The sequence below is a fragment of the Narcine bancroftii genome, chromosome 3, assembly GCF_036971445.1.
Source record: "Narcine bancroftii isolate sNarBan1 chromosome 3, sNarBan1.hap1, whole genome shotgun sequence".
NCBI lineage: Eukaryota > Metazoa > Chordata > Chondrichthyes > Torpediniformes > Narcinidae > Narcine > Narcine bancroftii.
In genome coordinates this window covers 157,376,337-157,389,443 of record NC_091471.1, presented here as the reverse complement: position 1 = coordinate 157,389,443, position 13,107 = coordinate 157,376,337, and the positions used below count along the sequence as shown (strand labels likewise).

Sequence of the window (13,107 nt, the reverse complement as noted above, 5' to 3'; positions counted from 1 at the left end):
TATTGGCCTATGGGGTCAGAAATTGCTTCAGTAACTAAGCCACAAGCAGTTTGTTAACTGGAGTGATAATGGCAGGAGGTGAGTATTCTGGGCACAGAGACTTTTTATGGATATGAAAAGGGAAATAAAGCCAGTTAAATATTCCTTTTTTTCATATGTCACGTTTATTGTCATCTGATTGTACAATTGAAACCCGAGGAAACTGCATTCTCTAGTCCTCAGTGCAAAACATGCAGACGTAACCAGACATAACACACATGCAGACCAGCAATAACATATGCAGGACGACTATTTCATCTGTACAAAACATATAAATATGAAAGCCTCGGTTGTTCTTTCAGCATTCTTACTGCCCGTGAGAAGAAGCTGTTCCTCGGCCTGGTGGTGCTGGCTCTGATACTTCTGTATCTCTCTCCCAGTGGAAGCAGCTGAAAGATGCTGTGTGCAGGGTGGAATGGGTCCTCAAAGATTTTGTGTATCATGTTCAAATAATGATCCCGATACATCTCGTCGATTGGTGAGGGGAGAAAGGAGACCCTCCTATAACATGGATAACATCAAAATTATAATGTAGAAATACTGTCAGAATCAGAATTCATTGTCATGAACATGTCACGAAATTCATTGATTGGCGACAGCGTCACAGTGCAAACTGTTCTATATACCACATTTCAAAATAAATAAAAATAATGCAAGAAAAAGACAAAGTGAGGTAGTGTCTGAGCTTCATTGTTCATTCAGAATCTGATGGACAAGGGGAAGAAATGGTCCTCATTACAAATAATTTGGCAAATTGATCCACTGAAATGGGAAAGAGTAGGTTACTTGTACTTCTGCACAAGTTGAACTGTGAATAAAGTAAGTTTGTAGGTAGAACTCAGATTGTTAAAGTAGCTTAAGCCACATTATATTTTAGACTTCAGATTTATTGTCAGAATACATACATGATATCACATAAAACCTTGAGATTCTTTTCCCTGCGAGGCAGCATTACCACTTATTGGTAGTGCAAAAAAAAACTACATGATATACACATGTAAACAAACTGCAATACAGAGAGAAAAAAAATCAAAGTGAAAAAGTAAGCGTTCCTAAGTGAGTTCTTGAATGAGTTTGTTGTTGAGGAGTCTGATGGAGGAGAAGGATGATACTATTATTTCATCTTACAGCAGAGGGACGGTGTAAACTACTAATTTGGGTCAGTGTGGTGCACTATGCCTAAGAAGCTGCTATAGTCTATGTAAAATGCCAACAAATAAGGTATTTGTACATTCCCTCTGAACAAAGTCTTAGGTTCTGCCCAAACTCATCCTGTGTTAGAAGGAGGGAACCACTGAAGTCACAGATGCTGTGATTGTTGTAAAATCACCAAAGTGTTGGAGGAATTCAGCGGCTCATGCAGCATCCATAGGAGGTAAAGATGTAGAGCCAACATTTAGGGCCAGAGCCCTTCTTTAAGGTATGATCAAAAACTGTTAGGCACCCAAATAAAAAGGCTGAGGAGGAGGGGTGGGAGAGGAAAGGTGAGAATTGAGGGATGGCTCTGTGAATGCAGAGCTGAAGGAAAGGAAACGGAGAAAGACAGACAGAGCTGGAAGAAAGGAGAAATGGGGAAGGGGAGGAGAGGTAAGAATTTGTTTTCTAGATGAGTGAAAATTTTGTTTCTTTGACTTGTATCAATGTTGACCATTAAATGTTACTCATGAAATGAACTGTGTATCAAACACTATTAATAGCTTAAGCTTTCTGTTAAAATTTGCCACAAAAATGTAAGCTAATTAATATCTTGCCTTTTAAATTCAGGGAAGCAAAGTGCAAACACGGGTTGGCTTGCTGATGTTGCTGTCCACCTGGATGACGAATTGTCCCATTGCAGTCACTCATTTCTTGCACAATCAGACCAATGTCCCATTTGTATCCTTTGGTACAAAAGCTGGAACTATTTTGATTCCTTGACTGAGGAGGAAAATGTGATTTCAAAGGTCTGGAAATACAAGAATGATGCCTTGAACAGAACCTGGTGTGGAGACCAAATTGTTTTCTGTTTTCAATTAAAATTTTTCATAATTTTATAATCCTTGAATGAGATAATCATCCCATTATTTTCTTCACATTTTTACCTGATTTGTGGTGCTGCTTTAGCAAAAAGCTGTTGTACTGATATTTAAATGGCAGCAGTGATGACATCTAATGTCAAATCAGAACTTGACTATTTGCTGAGGAGAAATTTTTCACAAATAAATAGTTCCAGACCCAGTTTTAATACAAGAACATTGGAGCAGATATAGGCTATTCATCCCATCAACTGATCCATTTTCCCACTTAGTCCCACTACCCACTCTTCTCCCCATGAGCTTTGATTCTCTGGCTAATCAAGAACCTATCAATCTGCCATACTTGCGGAATGCACGGGTGAATATTTAGGGTTACTTATTCTGTTCCTGAGTTCTATGTCCTTGTTCTTTCCCTTATCTGAGATCTAAGTAAGAAAAGTAATTATATCCTCTGAAGTGGATCCCAGATCCCAATAGTTAGTTTTTCTTCCCTCCTTAACCTCTTGCTTTTCAGTTTCTTTCTCTTTCATCTATTTTCTCTTTCTTTCTTCTGTCTTGGGGTTTTGTTTGGGGGAGGAGGGAATGAGGCTGTTTGGAAATATGGACCACTTGTAGCATTGATTTTTTTTCATTTCTATTTGTGTATTTGGGTAATGGTTAATGACGTGGACTTTTTACCCCCTCCATAAATCTTCGTCCGCGAAGCCAAGCCAAAGAATTCTTGATACATGTTTGCCACAAAATTAAAATAAGGTATTGTTTTTAAAAAAAAAAGAAACCATCAATCTTTCAAATGACCTGATTACCACAACTACATTTGACAACAAATTCCACAGATTTTACCACCCTCTGAAGAAATTCCATTGTATTTCTGTTCCAAGTGGATGCCCTTCGTTCATAAAGTTGTGTCCTCTTGTCCTGGACTCTCCCACAGGAAACAACCTTCCTACATTAATACTATCCATACCTTTCAACATTCAAAATGTTTCATTGTTTCCCCCCCCCCTCAAACCCTTCCCCTTCTCCCCCCCCCCAATTTTCCTAAATTCCAATGAATACACGCCAAGACCTGACAAATGCACCTTATATGATAACCCTTTTATTCCCAGATTCATCGTTGAACCTCTCCAACATTAGTACATCTTTTTGTAAATGAGGAACCCAAAGCTGCTTACAATGCTCCCAAATGACGTCTCATTAGTGCCTTATCAAGCCTCAACATCACATCCCTGCTCTTGTATTCTATTCCTCTTGAAATGAATGCAGCATTGCATTTGCCTTCTGTCTTTACTTTTTCCTGCCAAAGTGCATGACCGTACACTTTCTGACTTACTTCATTTGCTACTTCTCTGCCACTAATCTTAAGTCCTTCTTCAGCCTCAGGATTTCCTCTACACTATCTGCTCCTCCAGCTACCTTCATCATCCAAATCATAAAAATACAACATAAAAAGTGAACCATTCTCTTCTCTGAACCATTTTATTTTCAAGTTGTTGGTTTTAAAGTTGGCCTTGACAATATTCTTCAGTTAACTGCACAGATATCTGAGAACCTTGGAGAGGAAGAACAGCTTGTGCAAGGTCTCTGTGCCCTTCTATTGGGCATTTGCATTTACTACAATGAAAACTCACTGGAGAACTACACCAAGTAAGTTACTAGGATGCAAAATATGTTTCAGGGTCATAATTAGTTGCAAAAGCTCTGTGTAGAACACTTTCTAAAAAGATGAATGAATGCCTGTTACGTAGTTTTGAAATTGAAATAGTTTTCCATGGTGGAAATGCCATTGCTAATTTTTTTTTAATAAATTGTCAACCAAATGGGATAGTTTGATCCCATTTTATGATGACAAAATCATGGCTAGATTTTCCTTCTCTTCTCTGCCAAGCACGAGGATGCTTTCTGTCACTTCCCTAACGATTGAGAGTAGTCAAGGCAGTCATTAGTTTGGTAGGATTGGGCAATTCTCCAGAATCTCAGGTGGGTGACTGTTGCATCTGTACTGGAACAACCTGTCCACAGGCACAGCATCGATGATGCTGTCAGTATGTTAGGTTCCATGCATATGTGCTCACTGTCCAAAAGAGTCCAATTCTGAAGGTACAAGATAAAGGCTCTGTTATTGTCTCGTAATGCTACATTTATAATGTAACATATATGTAATTCTTTAACTTTGTATACTGTAAGGAAGACAGAGTCATTACTTTGTCCAGCACCCCTCAGAGGAATGAGGCCCCAACAAGGAACAAACTCACAACCCCTGGTTTACATGACCAGTGCTCTATCCACTGAGTTATTGGACCCTTAGTACAGAACATTTTTTATTCTTCACCCACCCAATCGAAAGTGGCACAGGTTTTGAAGCCCTGTAGTTTCCAGTATTGAATCTCACCAGGAACCTTTAGGTAAATTCTTCAGCATCTTCCTTGTATCTGGGCCAAATGCCCTATTTCTGACTTCTCTCTTCAGAATGTATGGCTAAATTTTATTTTTGAGTCCTGAGTGAAATTTTTTTTCCACCTTTATCACAGGTACTTTCCTTCTTAAGTTTAGCAAGTTGTTATTGCCTAGGATCTAGTTTATGGAGAGAAAACAGCCGTTGGAACTTCACTGATTCCTGCCTTCAGCTTTTCAATTGAGCATTAAAATTGATCAAGGGATTGTTGTATTTTAGAATTTTCCTGGGAGAGTATTTATTGGCATCTTGAAATTGATCACAATGAAATGATAAATTCCAAAGAACCTTCTAGGAGACTCTTGAGGGTTCAGATTGTAGGAGAAAGTTACTGTTAAAGCATAAAATTGCAAGCTAATGGTCATCAAATTCCTTGTAAATTCAATCAATATTATTAGCAGAAGGAATAAAGCCTTGTTCACTTCTCATAATTTTAAATTCTTGTGTTAAAGGATTGTAAAATATTCAGAGACCTATTAAATACAGCCAAACATTAATGTGTCGTTACATTTCAAATTTCAGACTTTGTATCTTTCTATGAGGATGATCTGATGCTGAATAAAATTTGAAATTTAATGTCCATTTTGAACAGAATAGAGTAGCACCTTGCATCTGGACTAGAGAATACTAACAATCATTTCCAATTAAAATTTCATAATTGTGAAATCAAAATTACAGCACTCCTCCAAAATTGCTTTATTGCCATTGTTTGACGAAGTGGAGGTTGCAGTCAAATTGTGCACTTGACTTGTTTGTTCTTTCTCGTTGTTATTTCATGGTTTTCCTCTGCAGATTCCAACAGCTTTGACCTTGTGTCTTTAGAGCCTCCAGGATGATGCATGAATTTTCATCATCAGGTTCTCAATAATGTTGGGGATTGGACAGTTCAATACATCCTTCTTGGACAAATGCTTGTGTTTTTGTGCTATTGGCTTATTTCTTCTTACAAATACCAAGCAGTGTTCAATTTGTTGATGTTAGCAGTTTAGACTGTCCTCTCAATTTCCTTAGCACTAGTAGTCTTCTTTGTTCAAACTTCACATATTCTAACTCAGTAGCACAACACAAGATTTTGTTATCTAATTTTCCTTTGGTTTTCTCCTGATTGATGAAATAGTCCCTCCAGAAACAAACTGACACAGTGTTCAATATTAACTTGTAAATACCAAATGCATGTGCACTTGAATTTACAAAAAAATGTCACTCTTCTACTGCCCAATTATTCTTTAAATTCAGTGGGCACTTCAAAAGCAGTTATAAAAGGAGATAGAACATGGAACTGTCTGGTGCAAGACTTAGGGCCTGGTTCCTCAAATTGAAACTAAGTGTCTGGTCAGCCTCAATCTTGTGTCTGCTTCTGGTCATGCAGGAATCAGTGGAGCCTTGGGATGCTGCTGAGGCTAATTCATTACGTTCTGCAAATTGACTGGAAAATCTTCCCAATCTTCAGCTTGCACCTGAGTGATCTTAGCAGTTTATAGAATGACTGACAGCAGAGAAGGGAAAAAACCTGTGACATTGTTTTGGTTTAAACAGTGACTCTGCAGAGTGAGTGCAGGTTCAAGCTCATAAATAGACTTTAGTGTGAACATAGAGAAGTTCTTTCCAAACCTGTGTCAATGACTGAGTTTGTCCCATTGGGGAGCAGAGAAACAATACAATTTATAAACCGTGTAAGCAAAGAAAGTGGGAATTTGCATTGATGATGGTTCATTGATAGCTTCAACATCTCAAACCACTTCAATTAAGTACATTGGAAGCTTCCTCTAGTCTTACAGCTTCATTGCCAGTTGATAAAATCCTCTTGTCTGTAATGTGTGTTCAAATATATTAAACTGAAACCACCTAGCAAAAGGGAGAATGCTGATTAATATAATTGGGTCCAAAACTTTGAAAGCTGTCAAGAATTTTTCTCCAGTTGCATTGATAAAGATTGCATTCCATTTGGGATAAAATTAAATAAATTAACAGTGTTATCCGTCACTTTTCGTGTATTTAATTGTACCAAAGAGAATTGCAATTTTGTTTGTAGTTTTCATTGGGTATAACTGCAGTTTATTGAAAGATAAAATTTTGTTTTGCTCTTTGTAGGGAAAAACTAAAGCAACTAATCGAGAAGAGGATTGGGAAAGAAATATTCATTGAAAAGTTGGCTTATATCAGTAAACATGAGCTATACTCTCGGGCTGGCCAGAAACCTCAACCCAGCTACTCCACACCAGAGCAAATGCTGTTTGACCACGAATTCACTAAACTCGTTAAAGAATTAGAAGGTAAATTTCACAGCATGAACTTTTTAAAAAATCTAACACTAGCTGTTTCTATGTTCAAGAAAATTACTATGCATTATTGGTCAATTGCAGTGACAATAAATTTAATTTGTGGCATTGACATTTGACTTGGGAAGATGTAATTGTACTTGCATGGACTGTACAGTTTGGCAGATAAGAAGATACTAAAGCACCCAAAAAAAAACCCATAAAAGGAGTCATCCTTTGGTCATATACAAAAACAGTGATCTTAAAATTCTACTCAAAGTAGCATTTGATTGGTTCCATAACCCACCCAGACCCCTATAACAAATTTTTAAGATACCAGTATATTTTTAAAAAAGCTGCACTAAAATCCATTTCCATTGCGGTGTTAAGCCAATAAAAGAATTGTAAAAGAAAAAAAACATGCACATTTAAAATTCTTGAAAATCAATAGCTTCATTGTCTGAGGCAAAGAACTCAGCAAGCACATCTTGCATCTCAATGTTTACATGGTCATCAAATGGGTCCCAGTCTGAATCTGGTAAGTTAGCTTCAGCTTCGTCATCAGTGTCCCACAATAAATCATCCTCTGTACCATCTATTGCTCAAGAGATACTGTACCTTTGAAAGATTTTATTACAGTCTCTACTTTCATTTTTTTCCCATTGTTTCTTTGGCATTTTTCTTAAAATATCTTCATTGTTTCTCCACTCTCACCATCTTCTCACATATGTCAAATATCCTTGCAGAAATGCAGTTGTTAGATTCCTTAGCCACTTCAATGACTTTTAACTTAAAACTCGTTTCATACTTTCTTTGTTTTCTTGGTGGCAAATAACAATTTGATTTTTAAAAAAATATATAAACTGGTTAAGACAGATGCTAGCAACAGACTGAACCATGAATCACTTTGTGACAGTGCTTCACCCACCTGCCGGCCATGCCCACCAGCTCAGTCAACACACGTATGGTACCAGTATGTTTGGGTGTCATTTTATACCACCGATATGAGCTAAAACTATGAAATTCAGTCTGAAATTGGTCTCGTCTTATCTGAAAGTTGCCTTATCCATCAGAATATACTATTACGAGCTTCTGTTTTAGTAAAATGGGATTATCACTGTAAGGGATGGTATAGATAGGAGGAATTGAATGGTCACAGTTCACATTTAACATTTGACACAAGCACCATTACAGCACAAGTCTCAAGTCTCAGCCAGCGATATTTCGATACATTGGAAAAACGGAGGGAAGGCTTGTCACCCAGTCTGTTCCAGATTCGATACATTTGCAAAGATATTGATTTTTTTCAAGGGAGAACCATTCTGACGGCTGAAAGCAAAGCAGCTTTTTGAAGCAGCTCTTGTGGCCAGCCATTTTTATGGAATTCAGAGCAAAGCATGTTCTAGGAATGACAGGGCCTTGAGGCCTTTTCAGTGGTTTGACCTGTGCCAGAAGGGACTTTTGGGAAGCAAAGTGCTTCATTTTGATTGTGACTAACAATGAAGAGAGACTGGTGCCAGGGTCTTGGAAGCTTCGTGGAGGCCGCCCAGTTTGAGTTTCGCCTACAAAAGGACCAGGAGTGTTATGACCACAGCTCGTGTGGATGGGCATTTCTTCAAAGGCAAAACGAAGAGAATTGATGAGTCTGTAGCTGCCACAGCCCCCGTCTTTCCATCAGTTCATCATTAATTCTGGGGATCAAATTTCAAAGGCCTCCGTTTCACTGAATTTGAAAGACTGAAATGTTGGCCTGAATTGTAATGGTTTTAGTGTCACACAAGTATGCACACATACATGCTCGTACACCTGCGCATAGTTGGGGATAGATTTAGTGTTAATGAAAGTTTAAAAGTTAAGACTAGAGTTTGAGATTAAGAAATAAAATTAGTGCTTTAAAATTAAACACGGATTCATTGCTGCTGCTCGTTACGTGCAGTTTGTAACAAATTGCTAGTTCATTTTTGTAGAGCTGAGTAATTTTGCTGCTTTTTCCTTTGCCAATTTAGTCCTAATAACAAAGGCTGTTCAGAAATCCAGTGAAGATGAGAAGAAGGAAGAGGAAGTGAAGAAGTCTCTGGAACAACATGACAGTATAGTCAGTCAATATAAGGAGCTTATTCGTGATCAGGTAAATAGAACTGTGCATTGATATCTGATGGTCATTGAGTTGTATTGCACAGAAACAGCCCTCTGTGTCAATACAAAATTACAATGATAGGAGTCAGAAGGTGGTAGTGAAGAGTTGCCTTTCAGATTGGAGACCTTTGACCAGCACTGTCCTCCAGGATTAGTGCTGGCTCCTCTTTTCACCATTTGTATTCATATGGCTGAGAATGAAGTTGGCACGGTTTGAGGTTTGCAGAATACACCAAAATTGGTGTTAGAGTGGACAGTGAAGGATTTCCCAGATTACAATAGGATCTGGATGAACTGGGGAAGTCGGCCAAGGAACGGCAGATTGAATTTAACTCAAACAAGTGCGAGATATTGTACTTTCATAAATTAAATCAGGGCTGGACACACAGTGAATGGCTAGGTCCTGGAGAGTGTTGTGGAACAGAGACCTCAGGGTAGAGGTACATCTCTGATGAAGAAGGCATTTGGCATTCTTGTCTTCAGTCAAGGCATTGATTACAGGAATTAGGGTGTTAATGCAATTGTACAAGCCACTGGTGAGACCACAGTATATTGTGTGCAGTTCTGGTCAGATAAAACATAGAAAACTACAGTACAGGTCCTTCAGCCCACAGTGTTGAGCCAATATAACCTACTCTACCATATACCAAGATTTTCCCTACTACATAACCCTCCATTTTTCTCTGCTCCATGCATCCATTTAATAGTCTCTTCAAAGATGCTATTGTACCTGCAGGCACCCATGACTCTCTGTGTGAAGAACTTGCCTCTTGCATCCCCCACTGCTTACTCCCAAGCACCTTAAAACTGTTCTCCCTGGAGACAGCCAGAGGAGGTGGCATTTCATGGAAATACCTCATCATGTATACTTCTATCTGGTCACCCCTCAACCTTCATTATTTTAAGGAGAAAACACAAAGTTCACTTCTCAGAAGGCATTTTCTCCAATCCGGGCAGCATCCTTGAAAATAAAACTCTGCATCTTCCCCATGGTATCCACATCTTTCTTGCAGTGAGGAGACCAGAACAAAAAGTTCAGGTGGGATTTAACCAAGGTCTTGTATAGCTTAAAATTATTGCATTGCCCTTTAACCGTGGGATTGAGCTCATGAAGGCCAACACACCATATATCTTAACAGCACCGTATGTCTTAACAACACTATCTGCATCAGCCTTGAGTGTTCCTTGCTCACGGACCCCACAGTTCTAGTAAAGATGTTACTAAGCTGAAAGGGTACAGAAAAAAATTTACAAGAATGTTACTGGGATGGGAGGTCTTGAGTTTTCAGGAGAAACTGGTTAGACCTTTTTTCCCTGAAATGTAGCAGACGAAGAGATGACCCTCTGGGCAGTATATAAAATCATGAGGGGTATTGATTAGGTGAATATAAGTTCTTTTTCCCCCCAGATAACAGAGTTGAAAACTAGAAGGCTGACATTTAATGTAAGAGGAGAGATAATTTAAAAGGAGCAAGAAACTTTTCTACACAAGTTGGTAGGACTGCAGAATGAGCTGCCAATGTAATCAATGGCATACAGTTACAACATGTAAAAGCCATTTGGACAAGTCGAGAACATTTAGAAATATTAGAGCCAAATGGCATTACCTCAGATGGACAACTTGATTAACCAGAACGAATTGAGCCGAAAAACTCTACAACTCTATGCTTGTTGGCATTAGGTTTGTATCCATCTATGCTTTCCTTATTCAAGGGCCTATCTAAGTATCTCCAATGTAGTGATTGTATCTGCCTCCACCACCTCCTCTGGCAATATCTTCCAGATGTCAGCCACTGAAGTAAAAACACATGTAATCTGTGATAGTAGAAAGCTCAGGATTCTGAAATGTGATCCTTTAAAGGAGCTGGTTTTTCTTCAGCTGTATGGAAGCTAACATAGGGGATCAGGTGCTCGAAATGTGTAACGTCTTAAAACACCAATTCAGTGTTGTTTTCTAAGGTTCTAAATGTTGGAGTACCTCTTGGGGAACTGGGGAAATATATCACAGAAAAATAGTGTTAGCTTGAATGAACAAGAACTAATTAGATAAAGGCCCAAAGGCTACCCCCCTTTAATGTATTAATGAGTATGTCTGTTTTCTTGGAAATGCAGGATATGCAGCTGAATGAATTGAAGAAACAAGTAACTTTCTTGACTGGTCAGAATGATCAGAGTCAAACAACAATAGCGCAACAGGCATCACAGATTCAGCAACTGAAGGACCAGTACAATCTTCTCAAAATACAAGGTATTCTCTTTCTTATATTTCCTTCCAACACAGGAGACTATTCAGCCCATCAAGCCTATGTTGACAATCATAAATTCCATCAATGTTGGTAAATATTTTGATGATTCATAGAATACTACAGCACGGTCAGACCCTTCTGCACTCGTTGTGCCAACTGATGTATTTTTTTTAAAATATAAATCTCTCCTTACCCCTATTTTTCTCCATCCATGTGCCTGACCAAGAGTCTCTTAAATGTCCCTAATGTTTCAGCCTCCACCACTATCCCTGGCAAGGCATTCCAGGCACCCACAACTCTGTGTTTATATTAAAAAAAAAGCTTCCTTCCCTTCACTTTCTATGTATGTCTTCTGGTGTTTGCTATTCCTGCCCTGGGAAACAGGAGCTGGCTCTCCTCTCTTTTGCCTCTCATAATCTTGTAGATCTCTATTAAATCTCCTCTTATCCTTCTACGCTCCAAAGAGAAACATCCCAGCCTTACTAACCTTGCCTCATAAGACTTATTTTCCAATCCAGGCAACATCCTGGTAAATCTCCTCTGCACCCTCTCCATATCTTCCACATCTTTCCTATAATGAGGTGACTGGAGCTAAACACAATACTCTAAGTATGGTCTCACCAGAGATTTATAGAGCTGCCACATGACCTTAAGACTCCTGAACTCAATCCCCCATTAATGAAGGCCAACATCCCATAACGATGTATGGATTTGGACTCCAAGTTTCCTCTGTTCATCTACACTCTTAAGTAACTATCCATTAACCCTATGCTCTAGCCTTCTGGTTTGTCCTTCCAAAATGAATCACCTCACATTTATTCGGATTGAACTCCTTCTGTCAATTTTATCCCCAACTCTGCATCATATAACTCTATATCCATTTTTAACCTACAACAACCTTCAGCTCCATCCAAAACTCCTCCAACCTTCGTGTCACCTGCAAACTTACTGACCCATCCTTCCGCCTCTTCGTGATAAAGATCATAAAGAGCAGGGATCCCAGAATAGATCCTTGCAGAACTCCATTAGTCACTCAAATTCTACAAATTCTTCCGCCATTATTTGTCAAATATTAAATATATCATTTAAAAATGTTGTGTTAATTTTTTATCAATATTTAATGAAATTTACTAAATGGGAAGCAAACGGCAGATATGAAGTATACAAGAAGTCTACAGATGCAAGGATCTAGTGCTGAAAAAACTTGACATGTCGCACAGCATCAATGGAAAGAAAGAGCCAATTGACTGCTGAGTTTCTCCAGCACTTGTGTGTGCAGATGGTCCCTGACTTACACCTGAGTTCTGTTCTGACCAACCAGTTGCATCTCGAAATGGACTTAAGTTGAACGTATATTACTCTGGCCAACACATTCTTAAACTGGAGCTGCGGCATTTCATTCACGGCCCAGCCCGCCCGTCACTGGAAAGATCAGTTGTCCACCACCACCAGCACCTGGCCTGCGCTCACCTCCCCTACCTTGAACACTCGGTCCGCCACTGCCTTCGTGTCCCAAAAATAGAACATATTCAGTGGCAACAGAGTCTCAGTGTCCTGCCAGCTCTTGGCCGCCGCCTCGTTTGTCTGTCAAAGTAAACAGCCCCTTGGACCTGACGTGTAATTTTTATATTTACATACATTTCTTTATTTAAAAAAAATACAGTATTTTTTTTCAGTCGTGTGTACAAATGGTCATAATTCGCATAGGTCGTAAGTAGCGGACTATCTGTACTGCAGATATGAAGTATGATTATTTTTTGTCCTGAGATTTTCATTCTTTACAGTTGAGTGCATTTTTGAAAACAATTTTCGTACTGAGTAAATTTTACATACTCAATATTAATGATCCTCTGTTGATCTTGAAAAGAAGAAGCCACCCTCTTTTACTTCATCCAAATAAAACTAATTCACCATTAGGAAGCCATTCAGTGAGATGTTTTCCCTCAAATGCTTTAAAA

General features: G+C 38.8%; 1 protein-coding gene across 8 annotated transcripts in view; it reads left to right on the top strand.

Annotated features, from left to right (window-relative positions):
- The window catches only part of uso1 (USO1 vesicle transport factor), a 138,373-nt gene that overhangs the window by 89,554 nt on the left and 35,712 nt on the right, over positions 1-13,107 (top strand). For all 8 annotated transcript variants that reach the window (XM_069925529.1, XM_069925525.1, XM_069925524.1 and 5 more), the window contains 5 exons: positions 1,804-1,914; positions 3,583-3,701; positions 6,601-6,782; positions 8,774-8,895; positions 11,016-11,151. In XM_069925529.1, the coding sequence (XP_069781630.1) occupies positions 1,804-1,914; positions 3,583-3,701; positions 6,601-6,782; positions 8,774-8,895; positions 11,016-11,151 (670 nt within the window). The remainder of the gene's footprint in view (positions 1-1,803; positions 1,915-3,582; positions 3,702-6,600; positions 6,783-8,773; positions 8,896-11,015; positions 11,152-13,107) is intronic.